The 12,459-nt window shown below is 42.5% G+C and overlaps 1 protein-coding gene and 1 pseudogene across 5 annotated transcripts in view; both read left to right on the forward strand.

Annotated features, from left to right (window-relative positions):
• The first annotated feature begins 1,237 nt into the window (after positions 1–1,237).
• Positions 1,238–12,459, forward strand: part of ALCAM (activated leukocyte cell adhesion molecule) — a 210,150-nt gene continuing 198,928 nt past the window's right edge. For 2 of the 5 annotated variants that reach the window (XM_004769105.3, XM_013064868.2), the window contains exon 1: positions 1,238–1,833. In XM_004769105.3, coding sequence (XP_004769162.1) covers positions 1,761–1,833 — 73 coding nt within the window. In that variant the 5' untranslated portion in view covers positions 1,238–1,760. The remainder of the gene's footprint in view (positions 1,834–12,459) is intronic. The other 3 variants (XM_004769104.3, XM_004769107.3, XM_004769106.3) reach the window with 2 other exon arrangements.
• LOC123394662 lies at positions 6,668–6,807 on the forward strand (annotated as a pseudogene).

Consider the following 12,459-nt stretch of genomic DNA (forward strand, 5'->3'; position numbering starts at 1 on the left):
GCATTCTCTGCTGGAGACTAGCCTCATGCAGGGGTGAGTGACCCTGTGATGCACGAAGGGCTATTTAATGCCCTGGCGAAGTGGTTCAGGGACCACGCTTTTATCATGCTTCCTGGAAGAGAGCTGTGATTCCTCATCCCTGATTTAGAGCCACTTAGGGCTCCGGCAACTCTACCGCGGAGTTCCAGAGGAAAATACTCCTCCATGGTCTCTCTCTGTCTGATCTGAAAAAGACACAGCTTCCCGATGTTCCGCCTGGGAGACGGTTCAATCCTTAGAAACTGCCAGAGAAGCCTGTCCATCTGCTGGGATGCCCGGCTTTCTGGAGCGGACGAGGAGGAGCTTGGCTTTTCATCTGAGTAACTTGAGAGGATTTTGTTTGTAACTTAAAAATCGCCGCTTAATTCAAAAATTTAAAAAAAAAAAAAAAAAAACCAAACACACCACGCTCTGGCAAGTAGACACACTGGGAAAATCCGTGTGACGAAGTACAGTCTAGAAATTTCTCATTTATTTCCCCCGGGAAAGAGTCAATGTTTTCTATTTGGTACTGGGCAGTCGACTCAAGGGATCTGCCTTCAAAAGATGCTGGAGAGGTGGGTTTGGCGGAGGAGCCCACTATTTGGATTGCCCCCGGCCGACCAGTAGCTGTTCCACTTCACTCTCCGGAGGCGAGTGACCACCTCTGCCACCCCTTCTCGATTTTTCTTCCTGCCCCCGCCCCGGGAATTCTCCACCCCCACCGTCCTGCCCACCACTCTTCATTGAAGATGGAGCTGCAACCTCACCGCCGAAAAATCCCCGAGGAGCGAGCCACTGAATGGGAGTCTGGGACAAGCGCTTTTTTGAACCCTGTCGAGGCTGGGTGGGCACCAAGACATGAGCGTCCGCACAGAGAGGGCGCGGGTAACGCTACTGGAAAGAGGCTGTCCCGCGGGCCCTCCGGGGCGCGCGCGGCTCCGGCGTCTGCTCTCTATTGGCGCGCGCGGCCCCGGGGGCGGAGCTACGGGAAAGCCCCTCCTACTCGGGGGGGGGCCGGGATCCGGCGAGCGTCTCCCCCGCGGAGCGCCGGAGCTGGACTCGGTCTGCGACTCGGTCCTGCAGCGCCTCTAGGCTGCAGGTCGGTGCTCCAACCACCTGCACGGCGCCGCGTCCGGGGAAGAGGGGAGGAGAGAGGAGGGAGGAGGGACGCGGGGGGAGGAGAGAGGAGGAGAAAGGCAGCTTACACACGCCTTCCAGTCCCTCCACGCAGAGCCGCCCGAAGACCGCTGCCGCCGCCGCCGCGTTCGCTGCTACCGCTCTGCCACCTGAGGAGACCGCCTGGACTCGCCTCCCCGGTTGCCCTCGGCGATCCCTTCCTAGCTCCGGGCTTTTGACGCACACTGCCACTACCATTATTACTCTTACCCCGCGAGAAGGAGAATAACAGACCCGCCTAAAAGACCCACGGACACCTTTCCGAAATACTCAAGTGTCTCCGGGGAAGAGAGGGTCGTCGGTGCCGGGAGGAGCAGCCCAGGGGCCGAGGACAGGGGCTGAAGCGGAGGGAGGAAGAGTTGGGGCACTGCGTGGTGGAAAGTTGCTCGCGGCGGAGATCCGAAGGTCCGGCGCGCCACAGCCCAGGGGGGCGGTGGGTCTGGGAGAAGCCGCTGCCCCTGCGTTCGGACCTGCGAGCTCGCGGGCTGCGCGGGGCCGAGGACGACGCCCCCTCCTGCGGCGCGGACTCTGTCGGTGGCCCCAGGAGGAGGAGGAGGAGGAATATGGAATCGAAGGCGGGCCCCTCCTGCCGTCTAGTCTTCTGCCTCTTGATCTCCGCCGCCGTTCTCAGGCCAGGTGAGCAGGGGCCTCCGGGCAGCCCCAGGCCGACGTGGGCCGGGGGTAATTTTCTACGTTCCGGGCCAGGGCCTCGCACCTCGGGGGCAGTGCGCGCGGGCGTGTGGGGGGAGGTACGGGGACGGCGGTGCAGGCACCGGGCTGGCCCTGGGTTCAGTCACCTGTGCCGCACGTGTGGGCCCGGCCGGTTGGCTCAAGTTTGGGCAGGGACTGGGGGGCATTGGGTAAATCTCCAGGAACTTTGGGTGCTGCCGGGGTTGGGGCTTCAGGGCCCCGCGGGCAGGATTCGTCTGGATCTCTCTCCTTCCCCCTGCGGCTCCCGCCTAGGCGGCGAGCCCGTGCCCTCTGACAATTCCTTCAGTCTCCGAATATCAAAGTCCACGTCACTGCGCTCGGGGCAGTTTTCCTTTCGCTTAGCTCGGTGGCAGTAACTGCCCGCACTTTTTCGTATTAAATCCCCCGGTAACTTCCCCTCCCTCGGAGGTGAAGGAGGGAGGGGTGGAAGAGAAAGGGAGGACTTTGATCACTCCCTTAAAAACCTCCTATAGCTTAAATCCTGGTTTGAACGCCCCCTCCCCCATTGTCTGGGTGGGTAGTGAGTGTAGGGGTGGGTGGTGGTAGGCAGAGAACACAGCCTCAACTGGAATTAGCATCCAGGGTTCTGAGACCTTAGTGAGCGATTTGTGGATTTTTTAGGACCTGTGATTCAGCCTCAGTTTTCAGTTATGTACTGAGCCTCGGAAGAAAAATAGGCAAAATCCCCAATAACTAAAATATATAGTCGGGAATCCCTTTCCTGCTCTAGGGACGGCCCCTGGGGCTGTCACCCTGAGACCTACCGGTCGGCTGAAGCGAGTTGGTCCTTACGGGGCATCTTGTACGTTCGCCTTCGGTTGGTGGAGCGTCAGGTTCATTTTGTCGCTAGACTTGAGAATTTTTTGGAATTTTTTTCTCCTTTTGAAGTTTTATCTCCAGCCCTTCGTAGACATTTGCAAGTAAAATTCCTACTTCCTGGTTAGTGTGTGTGTGTGTTTCGGCTTCTGTTTGTTCTGGTGCCCTTTTCTTTAGTTGTTATTAAAGAAAGATTCACTTCCCTTTCGCATCTTTAATTTCTGCACATCCCTTCAGCTGTTGGCAAACTGAGGCCAAAAACGCAGGTTTGAAAGCCTCTGGATCTCTCCCAGGAAGAGAGGGAAAGTGAGGCTGGGGGCTAGAATCCGAAGATCACAAGTGTTTGTGAACTGCTGCTACTGGGTTTGCTAGTGGTGGTGGTGCGGGGGAGGGGGGCCCCCTCTCCGGATCTCTTTATGATAAAGTTACATTTCTGGGTGAGGTAATGAGCTCACCTGCAGTTCTGAGGCTAGAGAAAGAGGCATCTGTGACGATCTCTGGCTCTGGGGCGGAGCCTGTGAAACGCGAGTAGAACCGGATTTCGAGCAGGTGGGGTGGGGTAAGAACACCCGGTGGTGGGAATGGGAGACCCCTCCCCCCGACTTTGGCACATTGTGTATTTCACTCTTTCAAGGTCCCATTGTCCGATGTGGGAGGAGAGGGTACTCACTCTGGAGCCCAGGGGAGAAGAGGGTGGAAGGGGTGAGGTCGTTAGCCAAAAGCAAAGATCCCACCCTCCCACCGCTGGTTTTCAGTTTAACCCTCTCGTCACTTGGAGAGGGCTGTCTCACCTACACCCACACCCCGGGACCACTCGCACACGCCTAGTTCCCCTTTCCGTGCGGTCGCTCCGGTATTTATTTTCCGTTGAGCCACCTCGGGGGACAGATTCTTCCTCACACTGAACTGCTAAAAAGGGACAGGTTCCCCTTTCAGGATTCCTTCTACGTGATTCGTTTGGAGCCACAAGCTCGCGTCTCCAGCCAGTACCCAGTGAGCGCTTTGGGAGTATTCTTGCCGCGCTCGGCCGACCTCGGCCGATCTGAGGGTCAGAAACCTCAGCCTCTCAGATCAGTGCTTTCCTTGAATTTATCGGGCTGGCCTGTGTGCGTGTCACAGTGTTTTAAAAGAAAGGGTTGTGGCACTTAAAAGCGCCTTTTCCATACTCAAGTCCTGCAAGGGAAGTGCGCCTCCTTCGGAGCCCTCTGCATAGCTGAGCCCGGTAGGGCTGCAGAGCCCGTGGGCTGGCTTCATCAAAGCGACTAACTGACTTACCCGCCTGCTGCCCTTCATTTCCGGAGCACTTTTAGTAGTGTGTGTCGAGACCTAGAGAACAAAAATTCGAGTTTGTGAAACTGCCCCTTCAGGTCTTTCGGTCTGTAGTGGCTACACAGTCGTTGAATGGTGTAGGCACGACATGTTACCTGTTTTGAAGGGAGGGGAGAATATGCAGGAGCCACAGAAACTGAATTCGGAGATGAAGGCAATTGAAGTTAAGTGCTCAGCATCGGAGGAAACAAGAATCTCATTATCCCTGTAGAAAGAGCGTCAGCCTGTGGTGACATTTTGTATTGCTTTAAAAAATGCTTTCCTTGATTATTTTCAAGGAGGTGGGACCCCTGCAGTTGACTGTTTCTTCTCTTGGGTAATTTGTGTTCGAGCCCTCAGGAATTTTTCTTAATTTGTCATTGATACAAGGTTAATTCTAAGACATAAGCACACTTAAAGGCCTCCCCGCCCCCCACCCCTGCCCCAGTTGGATATTGTGTTCTCAACACATGCAGTTTTACCTCAGTAGGCCTTGGGGAAAGCATCAACTCAAATGATGTCCTTGCAGACTGCCTGATCTGGGACTACTAAAATGTATTAATTTAAAAACTGCAAACTGCTTAGTTGCTGGTAAATATTGCTTTTTCCTTGATGATTTATTTAATCCAATAGCAGTTTACAACTTAATGGGGTACTCTTTTCAGTAAACTGCTTTTCTAGGCTTGGCTCAGCATCATTCACCTTTGGGCACTTGAGCAAGTTATTTCCCATTTTCAGGCTTCTGCTGTCTCATGTGTAAGTAAAACAGTGGACTAAAGATCTATTCTCTGAGATCTCTTTAGCTCAAAACTGTTTCTGATGACCTAAGGTAAAAAGCTGATTTGGGCAAGGCAGAGTCATTATCCAATTGTATTTTTCTAATGCTTTCAGACAGACTGAATGGATACAGTTCATATAAATTGTGTTGCTAGAAAATTGCTAGGGAACCCAATTGCAAATTTTCCATCTTTTTTCCCACTTGTATAAATCCATTATAATATCTTGTGCTTAGTCCTTCATGCCTGAACAGGGCTATTAAAAAAAAAAAAAGTGTGATAGAGAGGAATTTGTCTCTCACTGTCCTGGGAAAAGAGACCCTAACAGTGGGAAAGATTATTAGGTCTCAGAAAACTCCATTAGGGTAACCCATCCCTCCAGGAAGATTGCCTCTGTTTAAACTACATATGCAGTTCCGAGAATGAAACGTAAGCGATGATTGATGTTTGTATGTTCATGTGACAAAGCCTGTGTGTATACATACCCTAAAGATGCCCCTAAGCAAAACAGTTGACTTGCAAGGTGGTTTTAAGTGCAATATAGAAGGAAATAGAAAACAAAAGTTTTCCTATGGTTTTAATATCTACACAATTCCAAAATATTTTTGTGACACAATTCCAAACTTTTTTGGACTTTTTAGAAAATTCAGTCTAGCTTATCTTTTTAAATAGAATTTTGAAAGAGAATGCTTGTTTCCTGTTAACTTATTAAAAAGAGAAAAACCTACTTTCATAGTTTTATGTGTTACCAGAAATTACTGTTTTTTTTTTTTAATTGGAGTCAGCACTCATGTTCGGTTTTCAGTTATGCCATATAAGAATGTTCTGATTTTGGGAAAGCTGTTTTTCTGTTCCTTCTTATTTCCCATTTGTAAATTTTCTTCCTTTTTAATGTATGGTTCTGATTTTGATGAAATTAGTAATTCCCTTGCTCAGCATTTTGAATTTTTCAACGAAAACATGCTATATTAAGACTTCTATTTTATTTTTCGTGGAAAAACACTGTTAGATTTAATTATCACCTTGACCACTTTTTAAAGTCAGGTAAAATATCTGTTTTCTTTTCCTTTTTTCCCCCTTATGTTTTCATGTCACTAAACATAGGCCTTTGTAAAATTGAGCACTAAATTGTCAGCATTACTTGGTGTTAGATGGCAGTGTTTTGTCATATAGTATCTTTTTTTTTTTTTAAAGATTTTATTTATTTATTTGACAGACAAGAGATCACAAGTAGGCAGAGAGGCAGGCAGAGAGAGAGGAGGAAGCAGGCTCCCTGCTGAGCAGAGAGCCCGATGTGGGACTCTGATCCCAGGACCTGAGATCATGACCTGAGCCGAAGGCAGTGGCTTAACCCACTGAGCCACCCAGGCGCTCCTGTCATACAGTATCTTAAATGCTTTATAATCACCTTGTCTCATAGTCTTAAACACCTTTTTTTTCTGTTCTGGCCATTTATTTAGCATAAGACATCACCAAAGAGAACCAGCTTTCAGCAGCTGTTAACTCAAGCAGACACATGCATATATATCCCAAATATGCAGGAAAGCAACACAGGTGCTGCTATGATAAAATAGTATGTATAGGGCATATGGGTGGCTCAGTAGGTTAAGCATCTGCCTTTGGCTCAGGTAATGATCTCAGTTTCCTGGGATCTGGCCTCACATTGGGCTCTCTCTCCCTCTGTGATCTCTCTCACTCTTGCTTTCTCTCAAATAAATAAATAAAATCTTCAAACAACTTTTTTAAATAGGGTGTACACATAGAAACTTGAATTTAACTTTTCTCAAAGTCAATTTTATTCTTCATTGTTAGATTTTCACAAAGTCCCATTTCATTTCTTATACTTAAATGTATATGGCATCGCTTCTCGGCCTTTTGGCTAAGATCAAGTGTAGTATCTGTTCTTATCAGTTTAAATGTATATGGCATATTAGGAAATGAGCTAATTCGGTGAAATATTGAAGAAAATTTCTTTGAGAGTGGTGGGTGATGACTTTATTTACTCTTGGATATCAGCTCCTTTTTATTTTCGATAAGAAATGAAAAGGACTGGAAAAATTCATTTATATTTCTCTCTCTCTCTCTCTCTTTTTTTTTTTATTTGGGGCAGAATTTTCCCTGTGAAGAATAAAGTCAAGACTAACATATATCTTCTATATTTAAGAAGAGGATATTATTGTCTGTTGGATAAGGTTAAATCCTACAGTTATTGCAAGTATCCTTATAGTGTACAAAGTATTATATATTTGGAGTTATTGATATTTTCATCCAGTTGATTTCTTTGTTTAAATAACAAAATTTATATGCTTTTCTCCCCATCTTATTACTAGTTGTAATATCTTATATATTTCAGCTAGGACTAGTTCTGAATGTGCTGTGATATTCAGTAATTGTTTTATGATAACCTATTATCATAGTCCATTATTGTAGTGTATGTTCCAAGAATGAAATTAGCTTTTAGTGCTTACTCTCTTATTTATCTAGATTTATCTAGTCGGTTCTCAGTTATCCATAACATTCAAGGATATGATCAAATCAGTCCAATCCAGAGCAGTTCTAATCGAAGGATTACTTAATTTGTCTTTGAGTTTAAGTATTTCAATAAACATGTCTGTGTCTAAGAATTTATAGTATTGCAATGTAATGAAACTAAACTCAGGAGAATAATCAGAAATGAGACTCCTATCCACCCTCTCTGGCTTGTTAGCCAGCCCTGCCCCAATACTTTTCCCCCCTAAAATTTCCTCCTCTATTACTTCGTGAGCCATACATCCCAGTATACACACGACAGTCCTGTTTATCCTGATGTCCTGATTCAGTTATTAATGATACCTTTTTTCACCCTCAAAAGTGCAATTTGGAGGACAAATTATATAGCCATCATGATTATTAATGGCATGCTTGTTGATATGTCTGTCTTAGACTACTTAACTATAAGTACTCTCATCCTGACAAAGTGCATATTTCTAACTTTTTAAAATTTATCAGGTACAATGAAATATCAACAAGAGGTCACAGAACCCCGTTAATATCAAGTATAGGAGAGATGTGAGGTTATTGCAGTGGATGTAAAACATTAAGGATCCCATGGTTTGGTGTGGAAACCAAATTGACCTGATAGACCAAGAGAATAATGGTGTTGGAAATTCACCTGGGAGCAATACTTCTTACCGGGGAAGGCTGGTTTCAGTCTGATCCTGAAAGCCCTTCTCAGCCATTTGTACAATTCCAGTTCTGTTTCTCTTTGAAGTTTCTCAGTAGCTCCACTGTTATTTGGATTTAAAAATAATTATCAGGGATAGCTGTGCAATTGAAGGAAACACTTAAGTCTTTTTGTACATGTAAACTACAGTTCTATCAGCTACAACTGGAGAACTGGCTTGGGGCAACCAACAACATGCCTATTGCAGTTCGTGCCAAGGCTTTCTAATTAGGCATCCATGTGTTATTTGGTTCATCTATATAAATGTTTCAGATACTCAGAAAACCCCCAAAGGGAGTGGCAGTGGGAAAGGTCGAGAGAATATTATCTAAGCACACAAAGTAAGGGATGCTGTGGTTTTGTCCTCATTAATAAGGCAGAATGAAGGGAGAGGACATTGGTCACGGTGGCTAAAACTCTTGTCAGCACATTCCCAAGTATTTTCCCTAATGGTGGGGGATTTATGGGTATGGAATTTACCTACTTCCAAATCAAGAAGAAAACATAAAAGCATGTGTAGCTAGTCTTACCGAATTTTTGAACCATAGTACATCAAATAACTAGGTTGTGTAATAGAGCACTCCAAAACGTAGTGGTTTAAACAGCAACCATTTTATGTACTTCATTATTTTGCATTCTGGCAATTTAGTCTGGAGAGTTGGGTGTTTTTTTTTTTTTTTTTTTACTTTAGTTAGACATCTTCATTTTACTATAATCTGCTCCATGTCAGGCTAGGCAGCTTTGCTTCTGGGAGTTCACTGATTGTAGTTCAGGGAAAATCGACTCTTCTCTAATAGGCTTCCCTAGGCTTGTTCTCTTGGTGGAAGCAGGGTTCTAAGAAAAAGCAGAAATATGGAAAGCTTCTTCTGGCAAACCATCCTTTCTGCCACAGTCAGTTGGTGAAAACAAGTCCCAAGTCCAGCTCATATTCAAGAATGGGGAAGTCATCTCCTCCTACTGACTGGAAGGAGCTAAAAAAACACTTGGCAAATAGTGTGGATAAAGACCAGGAGAGAGAATTAGTATCATTTTTGCAGTCAATCAACCAGTGAGTGATGTGACAGCAGCAAGTATCCTTACGTAGCCCCATATTCATTGTTTATATCTTCCTCTTCTAGCTCCTTCGGCAAGAAATATGAGAGATGATAGAGACTCAAGCACTGTCAATTAAAGCACTATACTATGGCTGAACCCTTATCTTCTCCTGAAATAAAATTATGGAAAGTGTGAGTGTGTGTGTGTATGTGTGTGTGTGTGTGAGAGAGAGAGAAGAGAGAGAGGGAGGGACAGAGTGGAAGAGAGTACGCACAGCGTTGAAGGGTTAAAGGCATGCAAATCATGGTTAGAACTAAAATGCGATAGAAGAGGTATTGTTGGAAAAAATGAGAAATTGTAGGGCGCCTGGGTGGTTCAGTGGGTTAAAGCTTCTGCCTTCAGTTCAGGTCATGATCTCAGGGTCCTGGGATCAAGCCCCGCATCAGGCTCTCTGCTCAGCAGGGAGCCTGCTTTCTTCTCTCTCTCTGCCTGCCTGTGATCTCAATCTGTCAAATAAATAAATAAAATATTTAAAAAAAAATTTAAAAAAAAGAGAAATTGCCATAGATGTTCATCTGGTTCAGTTTTCTTATTTGACAGCTGAAATAGATGAAGCCACAAGTTAAAAGATTACCTAAAATTCCGTAGCAAATTAGCTAGTTGTTTGAGACAACAATGTTCTTAGTTTCATTTATGTCTGAACTCATAGATTCAAGGTTTGGAGCTATAGGACTTTAAAATTACTTAGGTACTTGCCTGCGTGTCACATTGTTATTCAGTCCAAGATTAAAACTCATGTAAATTAACTTGAAATGAATACATCACTGTATCTTAACTAAATGGGATTAAAATAAAAACTTAGAAAAACTCTAGAAATTAACCATGTGTAACACCATTCAATAAATGTTTATTGAGTGCTCAGTATGTACAAAGCATTGTGCTTGGTGTTTCGGATACTGCAATAAACCTAGTGACTAGGTTAGACTGTCTAGGTTAGACAGACACCTAGTGACTTAACTAGACAGTTAAGGTCTTGTCAAGCCAAGAAATTATGTTCTCTTTGGGAAATAGACATCAGTCAACTAATTATATAATTTGCTAGAAGTTTTGCTAGGTACTACAAGAACAGCTAAAGAACATTTTATATCAGAATGTCCAGATTTGGTCTGGACTTCAGGAAAAATTTGGAAAGGTTCTTTCAGGAAGTAACATCTGAGGTATGTGTTGAGGAATAATCAAGCAAAAAGGTATGGGCTGAGAGGATAGCACGAGTTATGATGTCAACATGGGAAGGAACATGGCTTCTAAGTCCTGGAAGTCACCAGGAATTCTTTGAAGTCTTTTGAATACTTTAACTATGATTTCCCTAATTTACTCACCAGTTGAAGAGTTCAGAGAGGATCTGTTTGATCTTATTCAAATACTTATATACAAGCAAATATTTGCGTATATACTTCCACCTTTAAAAAAATCAAGTGGGAACATATTATACATGCCATTTTGTACCTTTCCTTTTTTACTTAACAAGCACGTTTTGAAGAATAAGAGATTATCCCATATCAGCACATACAGCTCTACTTCATTTGAGAAGGTATATTGGATTTTATTGTACATACCATAATTAATTTAACCATTTCCCCGGTTCTTGGAACTGTAGAATATTTCCAGCCTTTTTTGTTACAGACATGACTGTAGTGAACATCCTAATACGTGTTCTTGTGCATATGTTCTGTTACATTGGTAGGAAATGTCCTGAATGTGAAATTGCTGAGTCAAAGAATATATGCATTTTTCATTTAGAAAAAATTCTAAAATTACAATTCAAAGAGTATATACTCTATTATATATTTGGAAGCTGCTAAGAGAGAAGATCTTAAAAGTTCTTATAATAAGAAAGACATTGTAATTGTGTGGTAATGAGGTGATAATCATTTTTCAATATATACATATATCACTGTATTATATATAAAATGAATACAGTGGTATATATTAATTATTTCTCAATTAAAAAAGAGTGTATATATTTAAAATCCCAACAAGAGCACATGGGGATGCCCCTTCCATATATTAATAGTATAGACTTATGGAGAAAGTGTAACTTCAAAAAAACCCAACAGGATAATAAGTTGATTCTTATTTATTTAAAACAATGGGAAAAATGAGAATTACAGGAGTAATAGGCACACACATGCTCACATGTTAGGCAAAACCTTTAGATAGTTCGGTGCTTAGCTTTATGACACATGTATCAGGGCTGAAAATGGGTGAAAGAAGTACATTTATTATGAATTATTATCATTGCTCTTTCCACATAAGATGGCTAACTTTTAGAACATAAACTATTTAAATTTAAGTTCATATTTCCTTTCATTTTGGAAGATTCATACTCTGTGGGATCAGATTAACTAAAGCAGTGGATTAAGAGACAATAGCATGTGAGCCTTAAGAATAGTTGATATTGTTTTATGTTACACAGATGGTTCCCAAATATTTGTGTTAGTTCATTGTAAGTATGATATACGTTGTGTAGGTGAATTAACCAATGCCATTTCGTAAACCCTTCATAATGCGTCTTACTAAACAGATTTCAGTTATTTTTAAGTAAGTCGTATTTTAAACAATCTTCAACAAGTTTAACAGGCTCATCGGAATTGCTTACTAGTGGATAAAAAGTATCATCTGAAAATTTAGTGTCATTAAATATGTTTTACCCTGTAATTTTTAGAGCTTTTACAGAAAAGAGTAAGACATAGTTTTATTGCCATGTCTATATAAAAAATATAACAATGTGTCTATGCAGAGTTTTTAATGAGCATGTGCTGAGAATGTTTTTTAAACAAAGTAACAAATATTCATAATGGAATTAATATTCATATGCACAACTGTAATTTCAAAAACAAAGCAGTTTCTGCCTAGCATTTAGTTTATTTTCAGCTTGTGGCATTTATACCTTATTTTGCAAGCACTTTCTCTACCCGGTGGTAGGTATGACACTTTGAAGAAAAATGCTTGTGTTGGTTATAAGACATAGGTTTTATATTTTTTTTTTGCAGAGATGGGCTTGGCTTTAAATATGAATAATGCTTTAAATATGAATAATAAATATCAGATCTAAGAGTAAAATGAAATACATATTTGCATTTACTCTGTTGGATTAATCCTTTACTCAACCCAACCGTAGTGGATGGTAATCTAGTTCTCAAATAGAAATTTTCTTTTGGAAATGACTATTTAGTATGAGATAGAATGGCTTTTCTTATCACAGTAGAATGACAAATAAGTATATGTTTATTAAAACAAAACCTGCATTTGCTCAGTTGTTTTTCTCTTTGCTAATAAGAAGTATGTTTCTTTCCTAAAATAAATGATAAAACAATAAAAAAGTAGAATTTCAGGGTATAGTTTAGAGGTTAT

The sequence above is a fragment of the Mustela putorius genome, unplaced genomic scaffold (genome assembly GCF_011764305.1).
Source record: "Mustela putorius furo isolate JIRA1106 unplaced genomic scaffold, ASM1176430v1.1 tig00003834_pilon_pilon_pilon, whole genome shotgun sequence".
In the NCBI taxonomy this organism is placed as follows: Eukaryota; Metazoa; Chordata; class Mammalia; order Carnivora; family Mustelidae; genus Mustela; species Mustela putorius.